At 40.1% G+C, this 24,060-nt stretch overlaps 1 protein-coding gene across 1 annotated transcript in view; it reads right to left on the minus strand.

Moving 5' to 3' along the window:
* The window catches only part of LOC150088268 (uncharacterized), a 217,289-nt gene that overhangs the window by 95,156 nt on the left and 98,073 nt on the right, over positions 1-24,060 (minus strand). Inside the window, exon 4 of the mRNA XM_090370092.1 lies at positions 16-156. Within this exon, the coding sequence (XP_090226218.1) occupies positions 16-156 (141 nt within the window). The remainder of the gene's footprint in view (positions 1-15; positions 157-24,060) is intronic.

The following is a 24,060-nucleotide window of genomic DNA, read 5'->3' on the forward strand; positions in this document are numbered from 1 at the left end:
CAGTAGCGAACTTACAGCCTTGATATTTTTATTGTCATTTATAGTCACAAATTCATCATCTGAGTCTGATAATGGACAAAATCTATCCAGGTTTTCTTTTTTTGCCTTCTCCTTTTTTGCTAAAATTTCAGGACTACGTAACTTCAGCTCTTGAACCTATTTAACAAAAATTGAGAAAACACTAAAATGCAACAATTAACATATTTACTGGCAGCTATATCTGAGAGAGAGAGAGACGTGTGTGTGTGTGTGTGTGTGTGTGTGTGTGTGTGTGTGTGTGTGTGTGTGTGTGTGTGTGTGTGTGTGTGTGTGTGTGTGTGTGTGTCTGCGTCCCTTCAAAGTACTGAAGTGTGTAACAAAACAAAACTTGAATATTATTATTAGTTATATGGTGCAAGGAAGCATAAGGCTTTTGCTGCACCAGCCAAAAAAATAAAAAATAAAAAATAATTTCTGAGTTACCCTGAGAGAGAGAGAGAGAGAGAGAGAGAGAGAGAGAGAGAGAGAGTCACTAGAAGAAGGGAATCACCAAGAAAGAGAAGAATGATGATATCCAGCTCAGGACCCTGGGTGTGTCAAGCCCATACTCACCAAATGCGAATTTGCTCCAACACAACTGATATATTAGGGAACAATGAGAGTATAAGGTGATTTTCACACTGGCTCATGTGCAATTTCGTCTGCGAGTAACACCAGGTGAATGCAAAACTCAGCAACAAGCAGAACATAGCGACCTACACAGCAATACATACAAGTTTAAGAAGCTCTAAAAATTGCAAAACGTCAAATGTGTGACAGCTATATTTCCCACTTACTGTTGTTGTTTGGTGTATCACAGGTATATTGAGAGCCGACTCATGTTTTCAGGAGCTCACATATTTCGGTTCGAAAAGAAACTTTGTGAGGCATGATAAAATGAGCAGAGGAGCATATTTATGGAGATCACTACCATAAAACAATAAAAACAATTTGCAGTTCCCGGTTTACTGGGCTTTCCTGTTAGGGTAATATAAATATAAATGGGTAGCAAACTCAATCCTATTGCATTTGTGATAATACCAATAGCTGGAATTCTGTGTGTTTCTTCGATCTTCGAAATCTTCGATCATATAAAAAACATAAAAAATTTTAAAATCTTCGATCATATAAAAAACATAAAAAATTTTAAAATCTTCTCTTCATTCCTATTTTTTTAGCTTTGTAAACTTGTTACTCCACATCTCACTTATGCAATCTGTAAAGGCCACGTTCGTCGTTATTCGTTACTTTTTCTTTTTTACTGTTTTAAATTTTACAATCCAAAAAAAAAAAAAAAAAAAACCCCTCAGTGAACAGAAATAACAATTAGTATACATATATTACAGTCTTAATTAGGCTATGGACGTAAGCATAATAGTCTTCGACCAGCACAAGGCATCTTGTTAAGATAAAGTGCTATATTTACTGTAATGGTTCTTGAGGTTGTCACAGACATTCTCTCAGATATGCCAGAGACACGGTACTTGCTACCTGGGAGTCTAAAAGCTGATGGAACTGGTATTCGGGTGACTCAAGTCAAGTGGACCCAATTTCGGCGAAGTCTGGACATTCTGTGACAGCCAAATCCTCTGCTTGCACCTTCACGAGGGTGGGACTGTTAGTAATCCTCGGTATAACCTCCATCCACAAGCACACTGTGGATGACCACCCAGGTCATCCACAGTGTGCCAACGTCAGCAGGGGTCGACGTGTGGCGCACACACCACATGGAGAAATGCCGCCCCTATGTGTTATCAGGCAATACTAGGTAGTAGATGACTCTCATTGACTGGGGTAATACCACAACTTTCCTTATTGGAGGCTTGGAGTGGTGGAACACACGTTTAGTCTCAGCTAAGTTCCGGTCAACCCTTCCCCATCTCTTCCATCATGCAATACGACTGATGACTCTTGAGGTTATGATGAACATCAGGGTGCAATCCAATCTTCCTAATATTTCAAGGATACAGCTCTAAAATGCTGTTCGCAGGCCAGCCGCTAGTTAGTACACCAGACCGAACATACATGATAACTCTTTAGGAGGCTTCCGGATCAGCTAATGTCTAATCTTGCTTCTACTCTGCCAGATAGCAACTGCAGGGAGTCCAAATAGTGTGTATGGGGGGAGGCATTGTCTAGGCCTCCTTATGTCAAGAATCTGGGTATATTCTTACCATGTGTACGCCATAACCAAAAATTTCATTCCTTCATACAGCATGTTCCCCCCCACCCCAATTTTTTCTTAGTATTGAATACACCATGAATTGTCAAACTAATAGAGGTAAACTGCTCATTTCAGCTGCCAAAAATTATTCGCTGTATGATTCCTCTCACCCAAAATGTGGTACTTGTGCATATGTCCATTCCGATATTCCCTGTCAGAGACTTGGTAATTTGGAATCTCCTCTTTTCGATCTTCTCTGGCTTAAAATCTCTCTACCTCATTGTGTCAAATTCATCTGTTGTCTCTGCCGTTCTTCCAACTCCATTAATCACTTGGAACTTTTTAACTTCCTCTCTTTGCAAATTGACTTTCCCCAGTCCAATTTTTCTAAGAGTGAGGTAATTTCCCTTTGTGATTTTAATGTTCACAACTCCAGCTGGCTTCCGTTTTCTATTCACACAGAACCAGCTGCTCAAGATACTGAGACTTGCAATTCCTAATGATCTTGCACAGATTGTTCATTTACCTACAAGAATACCAGACAATCCTAATCTAACAGCCGACATGCTTGATCTTTTTCTCACAAATAATCCTTCTAAGTACACGGTCAAAGTCAGTGGTACTTTCGGCACCTCAGATCACAACTTGGTGATTGTGTTTTCTCCAATGGAGCCATTATTTCATGGCTATTCCCAACCTCGTATTGTTTAGCATTAGCAAGAGTGCAAAATTGGATGACCTGGAGATTTCTTTTCTTCTTTTCCGTGGTCGGATTACTGTTTCAAAACTTCTGATGTGAACATTTGCTCAGATCGTGTCACTGAAATTATTCTGGTAGGAATGGAATCCTTTATTCCACACTCCACTTTAAAATCTTGTCCTTTATCTAAACCTTCGTTTTCCAATAAATGTCCTAAAGCTGTTCAAGAGAAGAATGCTGCATATCGCAAATGACTTGTTTCCAATTCCTCAGTTTCATTTTCTGCTTACACTAAGGCTTGCAACAATTGTAAAGCAGATATAAATCAGTCCAAACTAGATTTTGAACAGGCTAAATGTAGAAAACTTGCTTCTTGCCTAATGGTAGCCGAGCATTTTGGTCTCTTGATAAAGTTATTGGCCGCAACTTTTGCCCATCTCTGCTCCCACCTCTGTCCAAACCAGATGGTTCTGTTGTCACTTGAGCCAAAGATAAAGCTGTCCTGCTAGCATCCCATTTTTCTTCCAACTCGCGTATTAATGATCTTGGTAAAACACCTCCCACCATTCCCAAAAGGATGTCAGAAGGAATTTCGTGAATCTTTATGTAAGAAAGCTCCAGGTCGTGATAGTATTCCTCCACTTGTTCTCAAAACCTGTGCTCCTGAATTTACTCCTATTCTTTGCCGCCTTTTTTCACTTTCTTATTCCAAAGTTGTTTTTCCGTCTGCTTGGAAATTTGCTCATTGGATATGATACAAATCATTCCCATCCAATTATCATCCCATTGCAATTACTTCTACTCTTTCTAAAGTAATGGAGAAATCAATTAATCCCCAACTCTTAAACTACCTAGAAACCTTCCGTCTGATCAATTGTTGCCAGTACGGATTCATCAATGTCGATCCACTGTTGATATTCTGGCTTATATTACCTATTTATAGGCAAATTCGATGGAAAAGTTCGGTGAAACACAAGCAGTTGCTCTTGACATCTCAAAGGCTTTTGATCATGTTTGGCCTAAAGGTCTTCTAAACAAGCTTTCATCTTATTGTCTGCCAACGTTTTTTGTAATTAGTTATCCAGTTTTCTCTCTGATTGCTCACCGAGAGCGATGGTAGATGGCTCTCTGCCTTCTAACTGCTCCACTAATACTGGTGTCCCCCAAGGTTCAGTTCTTTCCCCCACTCTTTTCCTCTTGTATTTTAATGACTTTCTTTCATTAAGTTGAAATCCTATCCATAGTTTTGCCGATGATAGCACATTGCATTCCACTTTCCATTTTGAGAAACCTTGTCCTGCTCAATCAGCTTCAACTTCTCAAATATTCCCTACCAATTCATTAAATGCCGATCTCGAGGTAATTCTCCAGTGGGGCAAATACAACTTAGTTGATTTCAATCCTTCTAAAACTGAGTCTTGTCTTATGTCTCACAAAAAGAATTCTTCTGCTCCTATGCTTATGTTTGGTGACACTCCGATTTCAAGGGAAAATGATATATCACTTTTGAGGATTGCCATGACTTCTAATCTCTCTTGGCACAAGCACATTACAAATATTGTTTCCTCTGCATCTAAAAAACTTGGTTTTCTCTTTTGCTCTCAGCATTACTTTTCTTCCAAACAGCTATTCACTCTGTATAAATCGCAAATCCATCCTACCATGCAATATTGTTCCCACATCTGGGGCAGTGCCCCTGAAACCTCTCTCAGGCTTCTAAATTTCATTCAGAAGAGGGCAGTTAGGTTAATTAATGACTCTTCTCTAACCAAGTCTCTCCACTCGCTGTCTCATAGACGTATGTTTGTTCTGCATGCGTTTTCTACAGATACTTCTATGGGCACTGTTCTTCTGAATTGACTTCTATAATTCCCCCTCTCTCTTTCAAAACAGTCATAACACTTCACACTCACAGATCGAACTTTTCATCTTCCTCGTTTATTCATTCAACTGCCGTGTTCTGGAACAACCTTCCTTCATACGTATTTACTGAAAATTACAGTCTACAATCAACAAATATCTTATTTCGTCTTCTCAACCTCCAACCCGAGTACAGTACTAATTGGTATAGGTTCTATTACCTCTCCTGTTTGGGGTTTTTAGAAAAAAAATATATTTATTTATTTATTAGAAATTTTGGAAGTTTAAACCTGTGTTAGCAATTTTATTGGGTCTAAGTTTCTTTTTAGTATATTAATTACCAGAGTGAACATGTTTAATTTTTTTGAGTGCTCTGCCCGTAGCCCTATTTTTGCCGTAAGCCCTGTTGTTTTTTAATTCTTGAAATACCATGATGCAGAGATTTTCAGTACATGGAGAAATATAGTATATGTTATAGTTCTGCTATAACATGTACTGTTTTATAGCAGAACTGACTGTACACAAATTAACCACAATAATAGTAAACAACAGATAAAACTGTCTACCTAACAAAGCAACATGAAATTAATGACTGCTTGAAAACCAAGCACTACTAAAAACAGTTCAGAATTCAATCAGTGTGCCTACATCAAGCAGTTCATATTTATTGGTCAATTAAGAATAAAGCCATCAAGCACCGTTCCAACCTTCGTATCATCTGCCAACTTGGACATTAAGACTGTTATACCTTCATCAATATCATTGATAAATAAAGAAAATAACAATGGACTGAACCCTCAGGGATTCCACTAATAATATAAGTCTACGAAGAGCATTGTCCATTGATTACTACTCTCTGTCTTCTCCCACTCAACGATCCCTTTATCCATAGCAGCAATTTGCCTCCAATGCCACACTGCTCCAAGCATGTGCAGCAGTCTTTCATGTGCAATAGTATCAACAGCCTCACTAAGATCCAAGTATATAATATCGAAATTATTCTTTGCATCCAGTTCCTTTGTGACCACATCATATTATCCAATCAAATTGGTCAGACAAGACTTCCCCTTAACAAACCAATGTTGTGTGTGACTTATAATTGAAGTCGTTTCTATATGATCCTGCAGTGCTTCTCTAACCAGTGCTGCCATTACTTTCTCAGGAACAAAAGTTAAACTAACAGGTCTGTAGTTACTAGCCATAATTATAAGAGCTTCCTTGGACTCAGGGGAGGTACCTATGGACTAGAGATGAGCTTGATCATTCTTTCTGAATCGGGGTCACATTTGCTCATCTCTAGTCCATAGGTACCTCCCCTGAGTCCAAGGAAGCTCTCATAATTATGGCTAAGGGATTGCTTACCTCCTTTGCCGCCCTCTTTAATATAACTGGATAGATCCTGTCCACCACAGGTGTCTTTTTTATTTTATATCTCAAACAATTTCTGCTCCACTTTGCTCTCAGTTATTACAACATCATTTAGCTCACTGCCAGTTTAATACACCTCTGGCACGTTGTTGTTGTTGTTATTTAGTTTTTAGGAGCATTAGCAACTAAGGCCATATTGCTCCGGGAATATGCGGTGGTCATTTACTGACCTTTCCGCATCCTCCGTATTTGGGGGTCACGGGCTCGAATCCCGGTGTGATCAAGGAGCGTGTGCTACGCACTGCTGCTCCTGCCTACCTGGCTACGGAGGCACCTCCTCTGGCATACACCTAGATAAATAACTCCTCAGGTAAATACAGATGCAATCATTCAGTTTTTTTCTGAGGAGGTTTCATTTGAGCAGGTTCATAAACAGTTCAACCATCGATATCAAGTGAAGCAATCTGATTTATCACGTTCTTTCTAGAGTTTACATAAGTAAAGAACTTTTTGTTGCTTTTCTTTGTATCCTTTGCCAAAGATTTCTCGTAATCTGCCTTTGCCTGACTAACCTCCTTTGTCATTTGATTACAAACCAGCTTATATCTAATATAGGCTTCACTTTCATCAGTTAATTTATATGGATCCCATGCATTTTTCTTCTCTATCACATGTCTTGTCTCATTAGTTCATCTGACATCGATTTAGGCTTAAACCTTGTTAGAGTTGTTAATGTCAGTAATCATAGTGCACTACAGCAAAAGGAACTGGAAAAGTTGAGTAGATGGGCTGAGAGTATATGAAGTTTAACTTTGACAAATGTAAAGTACTGCTTTTGGGTAGCAACAATCCCAGAGTAATGTATCAACGGGGATGTACTATACTCAGGGGAGTGGAGAATGAAAAGGACCTGGGGATAATTCTGCAGTAAGATATGAATTTTTCTGAGCAGTGCAAAAAGGCTGCAAGCGTAGCTCATGGTGTCTTGTCAATGATATACAATTATTTTGTTAGGTATAAGGTTTTGTTAGGGATAAGGGGGAGATTGTCCCCTTGTATAGAGCAATGGTCAGGCCACACTGTAAGTGCTGTACAGGTCTAGAGGCCTCATTTTAGGAAATGATGCAGAGCTGCTGGAACGAATACAGATAACAGGATTTGTGAGGGGAACAAAGGGTTGGTGTTCCAAGAAAGTCTTAAATTCTGAAAATTGCAGATTCTGGAGACTAGACATTTGCAAAGTGATCAAATTGAGGTGTATAAGGCCTTGAATCGATTGAGCAAGCTCGATGCTAATGGGATTCATCCTCTTGCTTGGATTACTCCTGAGTGCACATAAATCTAAACTGAGGAAGAACAATTGCAGAATAGATGTGCAGAAATTTGTAGTAGTGTTGTAGTGGAGGTCAATGAATTTAGCATTAGTAGGAGCATATGATGCAAGGAGCAAGCTTATACAGCATGAGCAAAAAAAAAAATTCCATTTTACCCATCCCTTCACTACAAATGTTTCTCTAGTTCTGCCTTAAATTTATTTAAGGCAGAACTATCAAATTCAACAACAACGGATGTAAGATTGTTCCAGCATTAAAGACATGCTGGCTATAGGCAAACTACCACACATCTATTCTACAACTGTCTTTCCTCAATTTGGATTTATGTCCCCTCAGGCGATTAAACAGGGCAAGAGGAAGAATCCCATTAGCATTGAGCTTGCTAAAACCACTCATTGCATTATACACCTCAATCAGATCACCTCAAAAGTGCCTAGTCACAAGGCACTGTAATTTGGAAAACTTAAGCCATTCTTCGTAAGAGCAACCCTTTGTTTCAAACACTAATCTTGTTCTCCTTCTCTGTACTCGTACAGGCCTAAAATGAGGCCTCCAGACCTGTATACAGTACTCAAGGTGCGGCCTGACCATTGCCTTATACAAGGGGATAATCACCTCCTTATCCCTGCTAGAAAAATTCCTGTATATCATTGACAAGACACCATGAGCTAGTCTTGTTAGACTGTGCACTGCTCAGAAATTGATTTTTTTCTTACTACACAATTACCTCCATGTCCTTTACATTCTCTATCACCTTGAGTGTAGTACCACGTAGATGATATGTTACTCTGGAGTTACTGCTACCCATATGCAGTACCATACATTTGTCAATGATAAACTTCAGTTGACACCTCTCAGCCCATCCGCTCAACATTTCTAGATCCTCTTGATATAGCATACTATCATTAGTGTCATTAACAACCCTGCCAACCTTCATATTGTCTGCAAGCTTAGACTTTAAACCTCATATACATTCATCAATATCATTACTAAATACAGAAAACAGCAATGGACCCAACACTGAACCCTGTCGGACTCCACTAATAACATTATTAGTCCACGAAGAGCAGTGTCCCCTGATTACCACTCTCTGTCCTCTCCTACTCAACCATCCTTTTATCCTTGGCACCATTTTTCCGTTAATGCCATACTGTTCCAATTTTTACAGTAATTTTCCATGTGCAACAGTATCAAAAGATTTCCTACGATCCACAAATTCTCAAAATTCTTTTTTGCATCCAGTTCCTTTGTGATCACATCATAGTATCCAATCCAATTGATCAGACAAGACTTACACCACCTGTTTTTTCATTGCATAATGTTACAAAGACATTAACAAACCCAAGCTGTGTCCATACTATAACCGAAGTGTTTTCTAGATGAACCTGCAGTACTTCTTTAACAAGTGCCTCCATTAATTTCCCAGGAACAGAAGTTAAATTAAAAGGTATGTAATTCCTTGTGTCACCCTTTTTATCGCCTGTGAATTAGGGTCACATTTTCACATCTCCAGTCCATGGATACCTCCAGTAAGTCCAAGGGTTTGTTACTTCCTTTGCCCCTCATTTAATACAGAACTCATCTGCCTCGAGAGCCTTTTTTATGTATATCTTCAACAATTTCTCCTCCACTTTGCTCTCAGTTATTAAAAAATCATTTAACTCACTACCATAGTTTAATATTTTGGTATTTAACTCCATGAATAACTTCTCGTGTGTAAATGCAGAATCAAAATACTCATTCAGTTTGTTAACTACCTGAGCAGGATCATCAACAGTTGACCATCAAAATCAAGTGGACCAATCTGATTCATTCCCATCCTTCTGGAGTTTACATAAGTAAAGAACTCTTTGATGTTTTTCTTTGTAGCCTTTGCCAAAGGTTTCTCATAATCTGCCTTTGCCTGCCTAACCTCATTTGTGACTTGATTACACACTAGCTTCCGTGTCACCTGTTAATGTATATGTATCCCTACATTTTTCTTCTCTGACACATGCCTACCAAGGGCTCACATCCAGTGAGTATGGGCTTGGCACAAACAGGGTCCTCAGCTGGATATCATCATTCTTCTCTTTCTTAGTGATTCCATTGTATCTCTCTCTCTCAGGGTAACGTGGAATTTTTTTTAACTGGTGCAGCATAAGCCTCAGGCTTCCTTGCACTATATGACTAATAATAATACTAATAATAATTAGTAATAACCGTTTAGCATCAACCTTGAAAAATATTTCTTGTTGGTACGAAAAGACTAGTAGATTCCAAGTTCACCGGCGAGGTGATCTGATAGAGGTGTATAAGGCTTTGAATGGTTTGAGCATGCTCAATGCCAATGGGATTCTTCATCTTGCTCAGAATAATCACCTCAGAGGGCATAAATTCAAATTGAGGAAGGACGGATGTCGGACAGATGTGCGGAAATTTGCCTTTCGCCAGCGGGTGGTTGGGTTGGTGGAACCGACTTCCATCACTTGTTGTTGAAGTTGATAGCCTGAACAAATTTAAACCTCAACTGGACAGGTATTTCGAACGAACGGAGGGGTGAAATGGAAGTGGTGTGTGTTTTTCTTTTTTTTTTTTTTTTTTTTGGCTGATGCTGAATAAGCTTGCTTTCTTGCATCATATGCCTCTACTAATGCTAATGCTAATTCTTTGAATGCTTCCCATTTAGAATTTGCTGTTGCTAATATCATCAGCTGGTTTCACAGTATAGACTTTAAAACTTGTCTCAGACCTCTGCAGTCACCTTTAAGAAAGCAAAAAACCTTGCCTTTACCCCTGATGCTAGTTACCTCTTTGAGTAAATCCCACAGCAGCACACAGTGATCACTGCCACCTAGTGACTCCTTTTATCTGCATATTCTTAAGGTACAGCTTAATGTGCATATTCTTAATGTGCAGTTCTCTGTACAGCTGTTCATTATACTCGTCAGAGTCATTAGGCCTATAGGACACTCCTACTCTCAATTTTGCTTTCCCAGTGCTTATGTCACACCAAACTGACTCAATACTGCACTGTCCACCCATGTCAACTGGATGCACTTCCTTAGCATATCCTAAGATATGCTTTACCTGTATATTCTTAATGCATGAAGAATAACTACTGATAATCCAATCAAGAGTATTATTCCCTCTGGTTGCCTCTCGAACATGCTGCTATAGAAAACAATCTTCCAATAAATCCACAAAAGTCTTACTGGTATGCGAATGACCACTCCACAAGTTCAGTCAATATCTGTGAAATTAAAATCCCCCATTATAAGAGAATCTGATTTACTTGCCCACTCTATTTCTCTGGACAATTCCTCATTATACTCATCGGATTCATTATAATACACACTTACTCTCATTTTTCCTTTCCCAGTGCTTATTTCACACCAAACAGACTCAACACTGCATTGTCCACCAACATCAATTGGATGCACTTCCTTATATTTTATGTGTTTCTTAACTAATAGCATAACCCCCTCCTCCCTTCCTATCCTTCCTGTACCCACTTTACTCCACAAATTCCAATTCTGCATTCCTTCTATCTATGTAACACCACATCTCAAACAATATTGACACCAAACTTGTCAACAACCTTGACAACCTTGAACAATATTTCTTAGTTGGTATGTAAAGCCTAGTAGCTTACAAGCATTCAAAGAACTTATCTAGGAAGCTACTATGCTTTACATACCAACTAAGAAATATTGGTCAAAATTTAGGCCTAAATGGATGTCAGATGAACTAATGAGACATATGGCAGAGAAGAAAAATGCATCGGATACATATAAATTAACCCATGACACAAAAGCCTATGATAGATATAAGCTAGTCTGTAACCAAGTCACAAAGGAGGTTAGGCAGGCAAAGGCAGATTATGAGAAATCTTTGGCAAAGGATGCAAAGAAAAAAAGCAAAGAGTTCTTTACTTATGTAAACTCTAGAAGGAAGGGGAAGAATCAGATTGTTCCACTTGATATCGACAGTTCAACTGTTGATGTTCCTGCTCAGGTAGCTAACAAATTAAATGAATATTTTGCATCGACATTCACACATGAGGAGTTATTCAACGATGGGAATGCTGGAGGTGTATTCAACTCTGGCAGTAAGCTAGATAATCTTGTAATAACTGAGAGTAAAGTGAAGGAGAAATTGTTGAAGATAAACACAAGAAAGGCACCTGGGGTGGATGGGATCTATCAAGTTATATTAAAGGAGGCAGCAAAGGAAGTAAGCAAATCCTTAGCCATAATTATGAGAGCTTCGTTGGACTCAGGGGAGGTACCCATAGACTGGAGATGTGCAAATGTGACCCCAATTCACAAAGGAGGATCAAAGGCTGACACAAGTAATTATAGACCTATGAGTTTAACTTCTGTTCCAGAAAAATTAATGGAGACACTGGTTAAAGAAGCACTGCAGGATCATCTAGAGAAGACTTCAGTTATAGCTCGGACACAACATGCTTTTGTTAAGGGGAAGTCTTGCCTGACCAATTTGATTGGATACTATGATGCAGTCAGAAAAGAACTGAGTACAGGGAATAACTTTGATATTATATACTTGGATCTTAGAAAGGCTTTTGATACTGTTGCACATGGAAGACTGCTGCACAAATTGGAGCAGTGTGGCATTGGAAGCAAATTGCTGCTATGAATAAAGGGGTGGTTCAGGGGGACAAGACAGAGAGTGGTAATCAATGGACACTGCTCATCATAGACTAATGTTATCAGTGGAGTCCCTCAGGGTTCAGTGTTGGATCCATTATTGCTTTCTGTATTTATAAATAATACTGATGATGGTATATCAAGCTTAATGTCAAAGTTTGCAGACGATACAAAAGTTGGCAGAGTTGTTAAGGTCACTACTGATGCTATGCTGCTGCTGCAACAGGATCTGGAAAGGCTGAACAAATGGCCTGAGAGGTGGCAAATGAAGTTTAACATTGACAAATGTAAAGTACTACATATGGGAAACAGCAACCCCAGAGCAACGTATCAACTCTGTGGTACTATACTGACAGTGGTAGAGAATGAAAAGGACCTGGGGGTAATTGTGCAGGCAGATATGAAGTTTTCTGAGCAGTGCAGAAGGGCTGCAAGAGTAGCTCATGGTGTCTTGTCAAGGATATACAGGAATTTTTAGCAGGGATAAGGATGTGATTATTCCCTTGTATAAGGCAATGATCAGGCCACACCTTGAGTACCGTATACAGGTCTGGAGGCCTCATTTCAAGAAGGATGTCGAGCTGCTGAAACAAGTACAGAGACGGGCAACAAGATTAGTGAATGGAACAAAGGGTTGTTCTTACGAAGAAAGGCTTAAGTTTTGCAAATTATAGTGTCTGGAGACTAGGCACCGGCGAGGTGATCTGATAGAGGTGTATAAAGTCTTGAATGGTTTGGCATGCTCAATGCTGATGGGATTTTTCCTCTTGCTCAGAATAATCACCTGAGAGGGCATAAATTCAAATTGAGGAAAGACAGATGTAGGATTGCTGTGCAGAAATTTGCCTTTAGCCAGCGGGTAATTGGTTGGTGGAACAGACTTCCATCCCTTGTTGTGGAAGTTGATAGCCTAAATAAATTTAAGGCTCAGTTTGACAGGTATTTCGAAGGAACGGAGGGGTGAAGTGGAAGGCTGATGCTGCATAAGCTTGCTTTCTTGCATCATATGCCTCTGCTAATGCTAATCTCTGTTATGCTAATGATACCTGCCTGTGAAATTTTGACCAACACCTCAAATTCGTTAAATTTATTTTTCAAACCCCTATCATTAGTGTGTGGGCAAGTATACATGCACCTGTTCCTATCCTTAGCTACCCCAACACAGCCCATGTATTTTCTTGTTCCGCAATGACTCTCAGCAGTCTCTGGAATCCCCTGCACCTTGTTTTCCAGGCTACTGCTCATTTAAATAGAAGCGGTGCGAGAATCACTTTCACCTCTGCCAGCAGCTACTGTTAATCTATTAGTCTGTGTATCATCCCCCCCCCAAGCTAGCAGTTTTCTGGCCCACCTAACACTGCCTCGATAGCATCAGCAAATATATTTTTTTGCACAATTGCTATTTAAATGTATCCCATCCTTACAGAAGCAGTCTGTTAACAAGCACAGACCAGGTTGAAAAAAATTCTACCCCATGAACCTTGAACAATCTCTCCACGGCTCCACAATCTCTCCACGAATTGATTGACAAGGCTTTCATCATATACTCCCTCCTATTATGACTGGGCAGAATTTCAGACACCTTCAAATGCAACCCTAACTTGTAGCTTTTTTTTGAACATTGACCTGTACATGTTAAGTAATTCTGCCATTTTCTTACTCTTAATATCACTGGTGCCAACATGAACTTAAATAAGTTCAAGGCAGAACTAGACAACATTTGAAGTGAATGGATATGTGAAACAGGAAGGGGTTTTGTGGTTTTGTTTTTTTTTGGCTGATGCTACATAAGCTTGCTTTTTTTGCTTCATGTGCCCCGCTAATGCTAACATTTTTTAGTTGGTATGAAATGCACTAGGATCGCAGAACGGTACGGACAGTGTATTTTTGGCTGTGTAAAGGGATAAGTATTTTTTTAATTTTTAACGTATTCTTCGTTATTTAACATAGTACAGTGGATTCCGGTTATGTGGGCCACCGGTTAATCGGGGCAGCTGTTTATTTGGGGAAAATCTTAAAAAACAGAACCCAATTGAGAAAATAGCCAGGGTTTACTTCGCTTAATTGGGACGTGCCATTTAATCGGGGCAGGAGACCGCAGCACTGGAGATTACCCTACGATTGTCTCTGACTGTATCACGTGGTTTGGTCGGATTTCTGGAGGTAACAACCATAAAACAATAAAAACAATTAGCAGTCACCTGTTTATTGGGCTTTTCTGTTAGAGCAATCTATCATAAGCGGATATTAAACTCGATCTTATTGAATTAGCGATAATACCGACAGCTGGAATTCTGTGAGTTATTTTGGTGAAATGTGTTTACACTTCCATGGAATCTTCAATCATATAAAAAATTAATTTTCAGAATCTTATCTTCATTCCTATCTTTAAAGCTTCGTAACTTGTTACTCTATTCTCATTTGCACATATCGTGTTACTTGCAATGTGTGTGCACTGTGTTCTTCGTTATTGATTGCTTATCTTTTTACTGTTTTACATTTAACCCCTACCCACAAATGTCAGTGAACAGAAATGTCAACTAGTTAGTATGTACATATTACAGTACGTATTAATTATTCCGATTATCATGTATCATTTAATTTTTTAATTGATAAGGTAATAAAGGGTAAATTTGTGCTTAATACATCTTTACTTTTATAGCCTGTGGATAATATTCCTCCTATTTTTGCTAATTAGAATCGCTGTTTAATAGAAATAAAATTCAATTCACAAACGCGATCACAATGACCCGCGCTTACTACACATCATATAGTGAATGGTACTTTACTATGATGAGTCCATTGTAACGTGATTTGATTGTACGTACAGTGAACCAATTGTAAAGCGGGGGTTCATTCTATTTTTAACTATTTACGTGAAACTTCGGATAACTGGGGAAGCCCCATAATCGGGCCAAAACGCACTAGTTCCGATGTGTCTAAAATAACTGGAATCGACTGTACATTGTGTTTTACAAAGAAATTAAATACGTTTAATAGCATTCATTAGCTTCTTATTTTGAATTTAACCTGTGATTTTTGGAAGTTATGACTCCCAGTGTTGGCACCAATATTCTTGAACTAGCCACCATATTGCAGTCGATAAGAAATAGCTTAATATATATATATTGAACTGAAGCGTAAGGTATAAAGTAAAACTAGATAGCGTAATACAAAGCACTGTTTTAGGAATCTGTTAGCTTATTATAGCATTATCAATTAATCAAAAATATTATTAATCTTATTAAATTGTATTTAAACAGAAGCCAAAGCAAAGATCGCAGACTAACGAGAGTGCTGTGGCTTTGGGGAGAAACGAAGGGGGATGATTCTCCAACGCATCACAGTCTCAAAAAATGTGCGAAATGTGAAATGTTTGCAGTCCTTTCTAAAACAGGACATGATCTAGCCAAGGAGGATGCCTTTGTGTGTTCTAGGTGTCTGGAGTGTCAAGAAATTAGGTGCCAGCTCAGAATTCTGATGGGCATCTGAGAGCTTGAGGTGTAGGGTAAATGCCCTTGAAGAAATTAATATGAGGGACCCATCAGGCTCTCAGCTGCCCAGCTCAACGACGGAACTCACTCCTGTGCATTAGGCAACACAGAGGCAATCTCCAAGGAAGAATGCGCTGGTCCCAAAGGAACTACTTATTGTTGGTGGCTCTATTGTCAGGGAGATGGGGAATATACTTTCTAAAAAGGACAGGTGGAACAGGACCAGGGTATGTCTGCCAGGGGCAAAAAAGTTGACGATGTTGTAGAGAAGATATCATTTTTGCATGGCACAAAAAGTGATATTGTTTTAAACGTTTGAACTAATGACATTAAGTGTAAGAGATCTACAGATTTACTCAACAAGTACAGGACAATGTTGAAAAAAAGTCGCGAGTTCAGGTTGAATGTGAAATGACTGCAATTCTGCCAAGACACAATAGGAGGGAGTACATGATGAGAGCCTTGTTAATCAAGTCGACCCAGGAGAGATTGTGCAAGGCTCAATGGGTACAATTTATTTCAGCCTGGTCTGTGCTTGTTGACAGGAGAGACTGCTTCTACAGGGATGGGATACACTTAAACTGAAAGGGTGCAAGAATAGCATTAGCATTAGTAGAGGCATTTGATGCAAGAAAGCAAGCTTATGCAGCATCAGCCAAAAAAAAAAAAAAAAAAACCCACTTCCACTTCACCCCTCTGTTCGTTCAAAATACCTGTCCAGCTGAGCCTTAAACTTATTTAGGCTATCAAACTCCACCACAAGGGATGGCAGTCTGTTCCACCAACCAACCAACCACCCGCTGGCTAAAGGCAAATTTCCGCACGTCTATCCTACATCTGTCTTTCCTCAATTTGAATTTATGCCCTCTCAGGTGATTTTTCTGAGCTGGAGGAAGAATCCCATCAGCATTAAGCATGCTTAAACAATTCAAGGCTTTATACATCTCTATCAGATCACCTCGCTGGTGCCTAGTCTCCAGACACTGCAATTTGCAAAACTTAAGCCTTTCTTCGTAAGAGCACCCCTTTGTTCCATTCACTAATCTTGTTGCCCTTCTCTGTACTCGTTCCAGCAGCTCTACATCCTTCTTGAAATGAGGCCTCCAGACCTGTATACAGTACTCTAGGTGTGGCCTGACCATTGCCTTATACAATGGAATAATCACCTCCTTATACATGCTGGAAAAATTCCTGTATATCATTGACAATACTCCATGAGCTACTCTTGCAGCCCATCTGCACTGCTCAGAGAACTTCATATCTGCCTGCACAATCACCCCCAAGTCCCTTTCATTCTCTACCACTGTCAGTGTAGTACCACAGAGTTGATACGTTGCTCTGGGGTTGCTTTTTCCCATGTGTAGTACTTTACATTTGTCAATGTTAAACTTCATTTGCCACCTCTCAGCCCATCTGCTCAACCTTTCCAGATCCTGTTGCAGCAGCAGCATAGTGTCAGTAGTGTCCTTGACAACCCTGCCAACCTTTGTATCATCTGCAAACTTGGACATTAAGCTTGATATACCATCATCAATATCATTTATAAATACAGAAAACAATAATGGACCCAACACTCAGCCCTGAGGGACTCCACTAATAACATTAGTCCACGATGAGCAGTGTCCATTGATTACCACTCTCTGTCTTCTACCCCTCAACCACCCCTTTATCCATAGCAGCAATTTGCCTCCAATATCACACACACTGCTCCAATTTGTGTAGCAGTCTTCCATGTGCAACAGTATCAAAAGCCTTTCTGATGCTATTTCTGAATATTTGAATATTTGCTGAATATTTGCTTCTTTCTGAATATTTGCTGATGCTATTGGGGCAGAGTTAGGTGGGTCAGAAAACTGCTAGTGTTGGGGGGATACCCATACTAAAAGGTTAACAGTGGCCGCAGGCGAAAGCAAAAGTGATTCTTGCACTGCTTCTATGAGAATGGGCAGCAGACTTGAAAGCAAGGTAATGGAGATTTCCAGGACTGCTGAGAGTCATAGTGGAACATAGTGGAAAGTGAAAAAGTAAATACATGGGATGTGTCAGGGTGGCTAGGAGCAGGAACAGGTGCATGTATACTTGCATGTACACCGATTCTAGGAGTATAGTTAATAAATTTGATGAGCTTGAAGTGTTAGTCAAGACATCAAAGGCAGATATTCTTGAGATATCAGAGATGTGGTGTCACACAGATATAGGCAGTGCAGAGTTGGAATTTGGGGAGTACAATGTGTATAGGAAGGATAGACAGGATAGAAAGGGAGGAGGGGTTATGCTGTTAGAAACACATAAAATCTAAGGAAGTGCATCCAATTCATGTTGGTGGACAATGCAGTGTTGAGTCTGTTTGGTGTGAAATAAGCACTGAGAAAGGAAAAATGAGGGTAGGTGTGTGTTATAGGCCTAATGAATCTGATGAGTATAATGACCAATTGTGCAGAGAAATAGAGTGGGCCAGTAAATCAGAATGCCTTATAATGGGAGATTTTAACTTCTCAGATATTGACTGGAACTTGTGGGTTGGTCACTCGCACACTAGCAAGACTTTTGTGGATTTATTGGATGACTGTTTTCTACAGCAACATATTCGAAAGGCAAACAGAGGGAGTAATACTCTTGATCTGATTATCAGTAGTGATTCTTCATGCATTAAGAATCTGCAGATAAAGGAACCACTAGGTAGCAGTGATCACAGTGTGCTGAAGTGGGATTTACTCGGAGGTAACTACCATCAGGGGTAAAGGGAAGGGTTTTTGCTTTCGTAAAGTTGGCTACGGTGGTCTGAGACAGTATTTAAATTCTATATGGTGGGACCAACTGATGATGTTACCAACAGCAATTTCAAAATGGGAAGCATTCAAAGAATTAATCTTGGAAGCTACTAGGCTTTTCATTCCAACTAAGAAATACTGTTCAAGGTTTAGGCCTAAATGGATGTCAGATGAATTAATGAGGCTAGTGGCAGAGAAGAAGAATGTATGGGATGCATATAAAGTATCAGGTGACACAGAAGCCTATCGCAGGTATAAACTAGCATTAGCATTAGCAGAGGCATATGATGCAAGAAAGCAAGCTTATTCAGCATCAGCCAAAAAAAAAAAAAAAAAACCACTCCCATTTCACCCCTCCGTTCGTTCGAAATACCTGTCCAGTTGAGATTTAAATTTGTTTAGGCAATCAACTTCAACAACAAGTGATGGAAGTCGGTTCCACCAACCAACCACCCGCTGGCCAAAGGCAAATTTCCGCACATCTATCCGACATCCGTCCTTCCTCAATTTGAATTTATGCCCTCTGAGGTGATTATTCTGAGAAAGATGAAGAATCCCACTGGCATTGAGCATGCTCAAACCATTCAAAGCCTTATACACCTCTATCAGATCACCTCGCCGGTGCCTAGTCTCCAAACTCTGTAATTTGCAAAACTTAAGCCTTTCTTCGTAAGAGCAACCCTTTGTTCCATTTACTAATCTTGTTGCCCTTCTCTGTACCCGTTCCAGCAGCTCTACATCCTTCTTGAAATGAGGCCTCCAGACCTGTATACAGTACTCAAGATGTGGCCTTACCATTGCCTTATACAAGGGAATAATCACCTCCTTATCCCTGCTAGAAAAATTCCTGTATATCATTGACAAGACACCATGAGCTACTCTTGCAGCTCGTCTGCACTGCTCAGAGAACTTCATATCTGCCTGCACAATTACCCCCAGGTCCTTTTCATTCTCCACCACTGTCAGTGTAGTACCGCAGAGTTGATACGTTGCTCTGGGGTTACTGTTTCCCATATGCAGCACTTTACATTTGTCGATGTTAAACCTCATTTGCCACCTCTCAGCCCATCTGTTCAACCTTTCCAGATCCTGTTGCAGCAGCATAGCGTCAGTATTGTCCTTAACGACCCTGCCAACCTTTGTATCATCTGCAAACTTGGACATTAAACTTGATATCCCATCATCAATATCATTCATAAACACCGAAAACAACAACGGACCCAACACTGAACCTTGAGGAACTCCACTAATAACATTAGTCCACGTTGAGCAGTGTCCATTGATTACCACTCTCTGTCTTCTGCCACTCAACCATCCCCTTATCCATAGCAGCAATTTGCCTCCAATGCCACACTGCTCCAATTTGTGCAGCAGTCTTCCATGTGCAACAGTATCAAAAGCCTTTCTAAGATCCAAATATATAATATCAAAGTTATTCCCTGCATCCAGTTCTTTTGTGACTACATCATAGTATCCAATCAAATTGGTCAGGCAAGACCTGCCCTTAACAAAACCATGCTGCGTCTGAGCTATAACTGAATTCTTGTCTAGATGATCCTGCAGTGCTTCTTTAACCAGTGCCTCCATTAATTTACCTGGAACAGAAGTTAAACTAACAGGTCTATAATTACTTGTGTCAGCCTTTGATCCTCCTTTGTGAATTGGGGTTACATTTGCACATCTCCAGTCTATGGGCACCTCCCCTGAGTCCAAAGAAGCTCTCATAATTATGGCTAGGGGTTTGCATACTTCCTTTGCTGCCTCCTTTAATATAACTGGATAGATCCCATCCACCCCAGGTGCCTTTTTTATGTTTATCCTCAACAATCTCTCCTCCACTTTCCTCTCAGTTATTACAAAATCATCCAGCTCACTGCCAATGTTTACTTTACCTACATCATTCTCCTTCCTGAATAACTCCTCATGCGTGAATGTAGATGCAAAATACTCGTTTAGATTGTTAGCCACCTGAGCAGGATCCTCAACTGTTGAACCATCAATATCCAGTGGACCAATCTGATTCATCCCTTTCCTTTTCGAGTTCAAGTATGTAAAGAACTCTTTTCTGTTTTTCTTTGCATCCTTTGCCAAGGATTTTTCATAGTCTGCCTTTGCCTGCCTAATCTCCTTTGTGACTTGGTTACAGACCAACTTATATCTATCATAGGCTTCCATGTCACCCATTAATTTGTATGTATCCCATGCATTTTTCTTCTCTGCCACATGTCTCATTAGTTCATCTGACAACCATTTAGGCCTAAACCTTGAACAATATTTCTTAGTTGGTATGTAAAGCCTGGTAGCCTCGAAGATTAGTTCCTTGAATGCTTCCCATTTTGAGTTTGCTGTTGGTAACATCGTCAGTTGGTCCCACTGTATAGAATTTAAATACTGTCTCAGACCATCATAGTCGCCTTTACGAAAACAAAAACCCTTCCCTTTACCTCTGATGGTAGTTACCTCCTTGAGTAAATCCCACTTCAACACACTGTGATCACTGCCACCTAGTGGTTCATTTATCTGCAGGTTCTTAATGCATGAAGAATCACTACTGATAATCAGATCAAGAGTATTGCTCCCTCTTGTTGCCTCACGAACATGCTGATGTAGAAAACAATCATCCAATAAATCCACAAAAGCCTTGCTAGTGTGCGAGTGACCAACCCACAAATTCCAGTCAATATCTGGGAAATTAAAGTCCCCCATTATAAGACTCTCTGATTTACTGGCCCACTCTATTTCCCTGTACAATATCTTATTATACTCATCAGAGTCATTAGGCCTATAGCACACTCCTACTCTCAATTTTGATTTCCCTATGCTTATGTCACACCAAACTGACTCGACACTGCCCTGTCCATCGATGTCGACTGGCTTCACTTCCTTGGACTTTATGTGTTTCTTAATTAATAGCATAACCCCTCCTCCCCTCCTGTTCTGTCTATCCTTTCTATACACATTGTATTCCCCAAATTCCAGTTCCGCATTACTTATATCTGTGTGACACCACGTCTCTGATATCCCAACAATATCTGCCTTTGATGTTTTGAGCAATACCTCAAATTCATCAAATTTATTTACCAAACTCCTAGCATTGGTGTACACGCAGGTATACATGCACCTGTTTCTATTCTTAGCTACCCTAACACAACCCATGTGTTTACTTGTACCGCAATGACTACCAGCAGTCTCTGAAATATCCTGCATCTTGTTTTTCAGACTTCTGCTCATTTCAATAGAAGCAGTGCAAGAATCACTTCCACCTCTGCCACTGGCTACTGTTAATCTATTAGACCTTGTATGCCCCCCAACTAGCAGTTTTCCGACCCACCTAACACTGCCTCGACAGCATCAGCAAAAATTCTTGCACCCTTTCTATTTAAGTGTATCCCATCCCTGTAGAAGCAATCTCTCCTGTTAACAAGTACAGTCCAGGCTGAAAAAAATTCTACCCCTTGAGCCTTGCACAATCCCTCCAGGGCCGAATTGATCGACAAGGCTCTCATCATATACTCCCTCCTATCGTGTCTGGGCAGAATTGCAGACACTTTCAAGTTCAACCCTAATTCATGGCTTTTTTTCAACAGTGACCTGTACTTGCTAAGTAATTCCGCCGGTCTCCTACTCTTAATATCATTAGTGCCAACGTGTACAACTATATCACCTTTTGTGCCCTTAACTAGTCTGTAATCAAGTCACAAAGGAGGTTTGGCAGGCGAAGGCAGATTATGAGAAATCTTAAGCAAAGGATGCAGAGAAAAACAGCAAGGATTTCTTTACTTATGTAAACTCTAGAAGGAAAGGGATGAATCAGATTGGACCACTTAACATAGATGGGTTGACTATTGATGATCAGGATAGCTGATAAACTGAATGAGTATTTATTCACACACGAGGAGTTACTCAATGAGGGGAGTGCCAGAAGTTTATCAAACGCTAACATGGAGCTAAATGATTTTCTAATAACGGAGAGCAAAGTGGAGGAGAAATTGTTGAAGTTAAACATAAGGAAGGCACCTGTGGTGGACAGGATCTATCCAGTTATATTAAAGGAGGCAGCAAAAGAAGTAAGCAAACCCTTAGCCATAATTATGAGAGCTTCCTCGGACTCAGGGGAGGTCATGGTCTGGACTGGAGGTGTAACACCAATTCACAAAGGAGGTTCAAAAGGTGACACAAGTAACTACAGACCTGTTAGTTTAAGTTGTGTTCCGGGGAAAATAATGGAATCACTGGTTAAAGAAGCATTGCAGGATCATCTAGACAAGACTGCAGTAATAGCTAAGACACAGCATGGGTTTGTCAATGGGAGGTCTTTTCTAACCAATCGGATTGCTTACTATGATGTGGTCACAAAGGAACTGAATGCCAAAAATAATTTTGATATCATATACTTCGATTTCAGGAAAGCTTTTGATACTGTTGCTCATGGAAGACTGCTGTACAAATTGGAGGGGTATGGCATCAAGGGTAAGCTGCTACAATGGATAAAGGGATGGGTGAGTGGGAGACAACAGAGAATGGTATTCAATGGACACTGCTCTTCGTGGACAAATGTTATTAGTGGAGTTCCCCAGGGTTCGGTGTTGGGCCCATTGTTGTTTTGTATATTTATCACTGATATTTATGAACGTATATCAGGTTTAATGTCCAAATTTGCAGATGATACAAACGTTGGCAGGGTGGTTAACGACAGTAATGACAGTATGCCACTCCAACTGGATTTAGATAAGTTGGGAAAATGACCTGAGAAGTGGCAACTTCAGTTTAACATTGACAAATGCAAATACTGCATATGGTTAGCAATATGCAGTATTTGCAATAACCGAAGAGAAACGTACCAACTGGGTGGTACTACACTCAGGGAAGTGGAAAGTGAAAAAGACCTGGGGATGGGGGGGTAATTGTGCAGCCAAATATGAAGTTTGTTGAGCAGTGCAGACAGGCTGCCAGGGCAGGTCATGGAGTCTTGTCAATGATATATAGGAATTTTGCAAGCAGGGACAGGGAGGTGATAATCCCGTTATATAAGGCAATGGTCAGGCCACACCTAGAGTACTGTGTACAGGTCTGGAGGCCTCATTTTAAGAAGGATGCAGAGTTGCTAGAACGAGCACAAAGAAGGGCAACAAGATTGGTGAGGAGAACAAAGGGGTGCTCTTACCAAGAAAGGCTTAAGTTCTGCAAATTGCAGCACCTAGAGAGTAGGCACCTGTGGGGTAATCTGATTGAGATGTATAAGGCCTTGAATGAGTTGAGCAAGCTGAATGCTGATGGGATTCTTCGTCTTGCTCAGACTAAGAACCTGAGGGAGGGGGGGGCACAGTTTCAAATCGAGGAAAGATAGTTGTAGAACTGATGTGCAAAAATTTTCCATTAGCCAGCAGGTAGTTGCTTGGTGGAACAGACTTCCATCTTTTGTTGTGGAAATGGGAGGGTTTTTGGGTGATGCTGCATAAGCTTGCTTTCTTGCATTGTATGCCTCTACTAATGCTAATCCTAAAAGCCTAGTAGCTTCCAAGATTAATTCTTTGAATGCTTCCTATTTAGATCAATTCGGCCCTGGAGGGATTGTGCAAGGCTCAAGGGGTAGAATTTTTTTCAGCCTGGACTGTACTTGTTAACAGGAGAGATTGCTTCTACAGGGATGGGATACACTTAAATAGAAAGGGTGCAAGAATTTTTGCTGATGCTGTCGA

This window comes from Mastigoproctus giganteus, chromosome 3 (genome assembly GCF_048544385.1).
Source record: "Mastigoproctus giganteus isolate SK-2022 chromosome 3, ASM4854438v1, whole genome shotgun sequence".
Taxonomy (NCBI): domain Eukaryota; kingdom Metazoa; phylum Arthropoda; class Arachnida; order Uropygi; family Thelyphonidae; genus Mastigoproctus; species Mastigoproctus giganteus.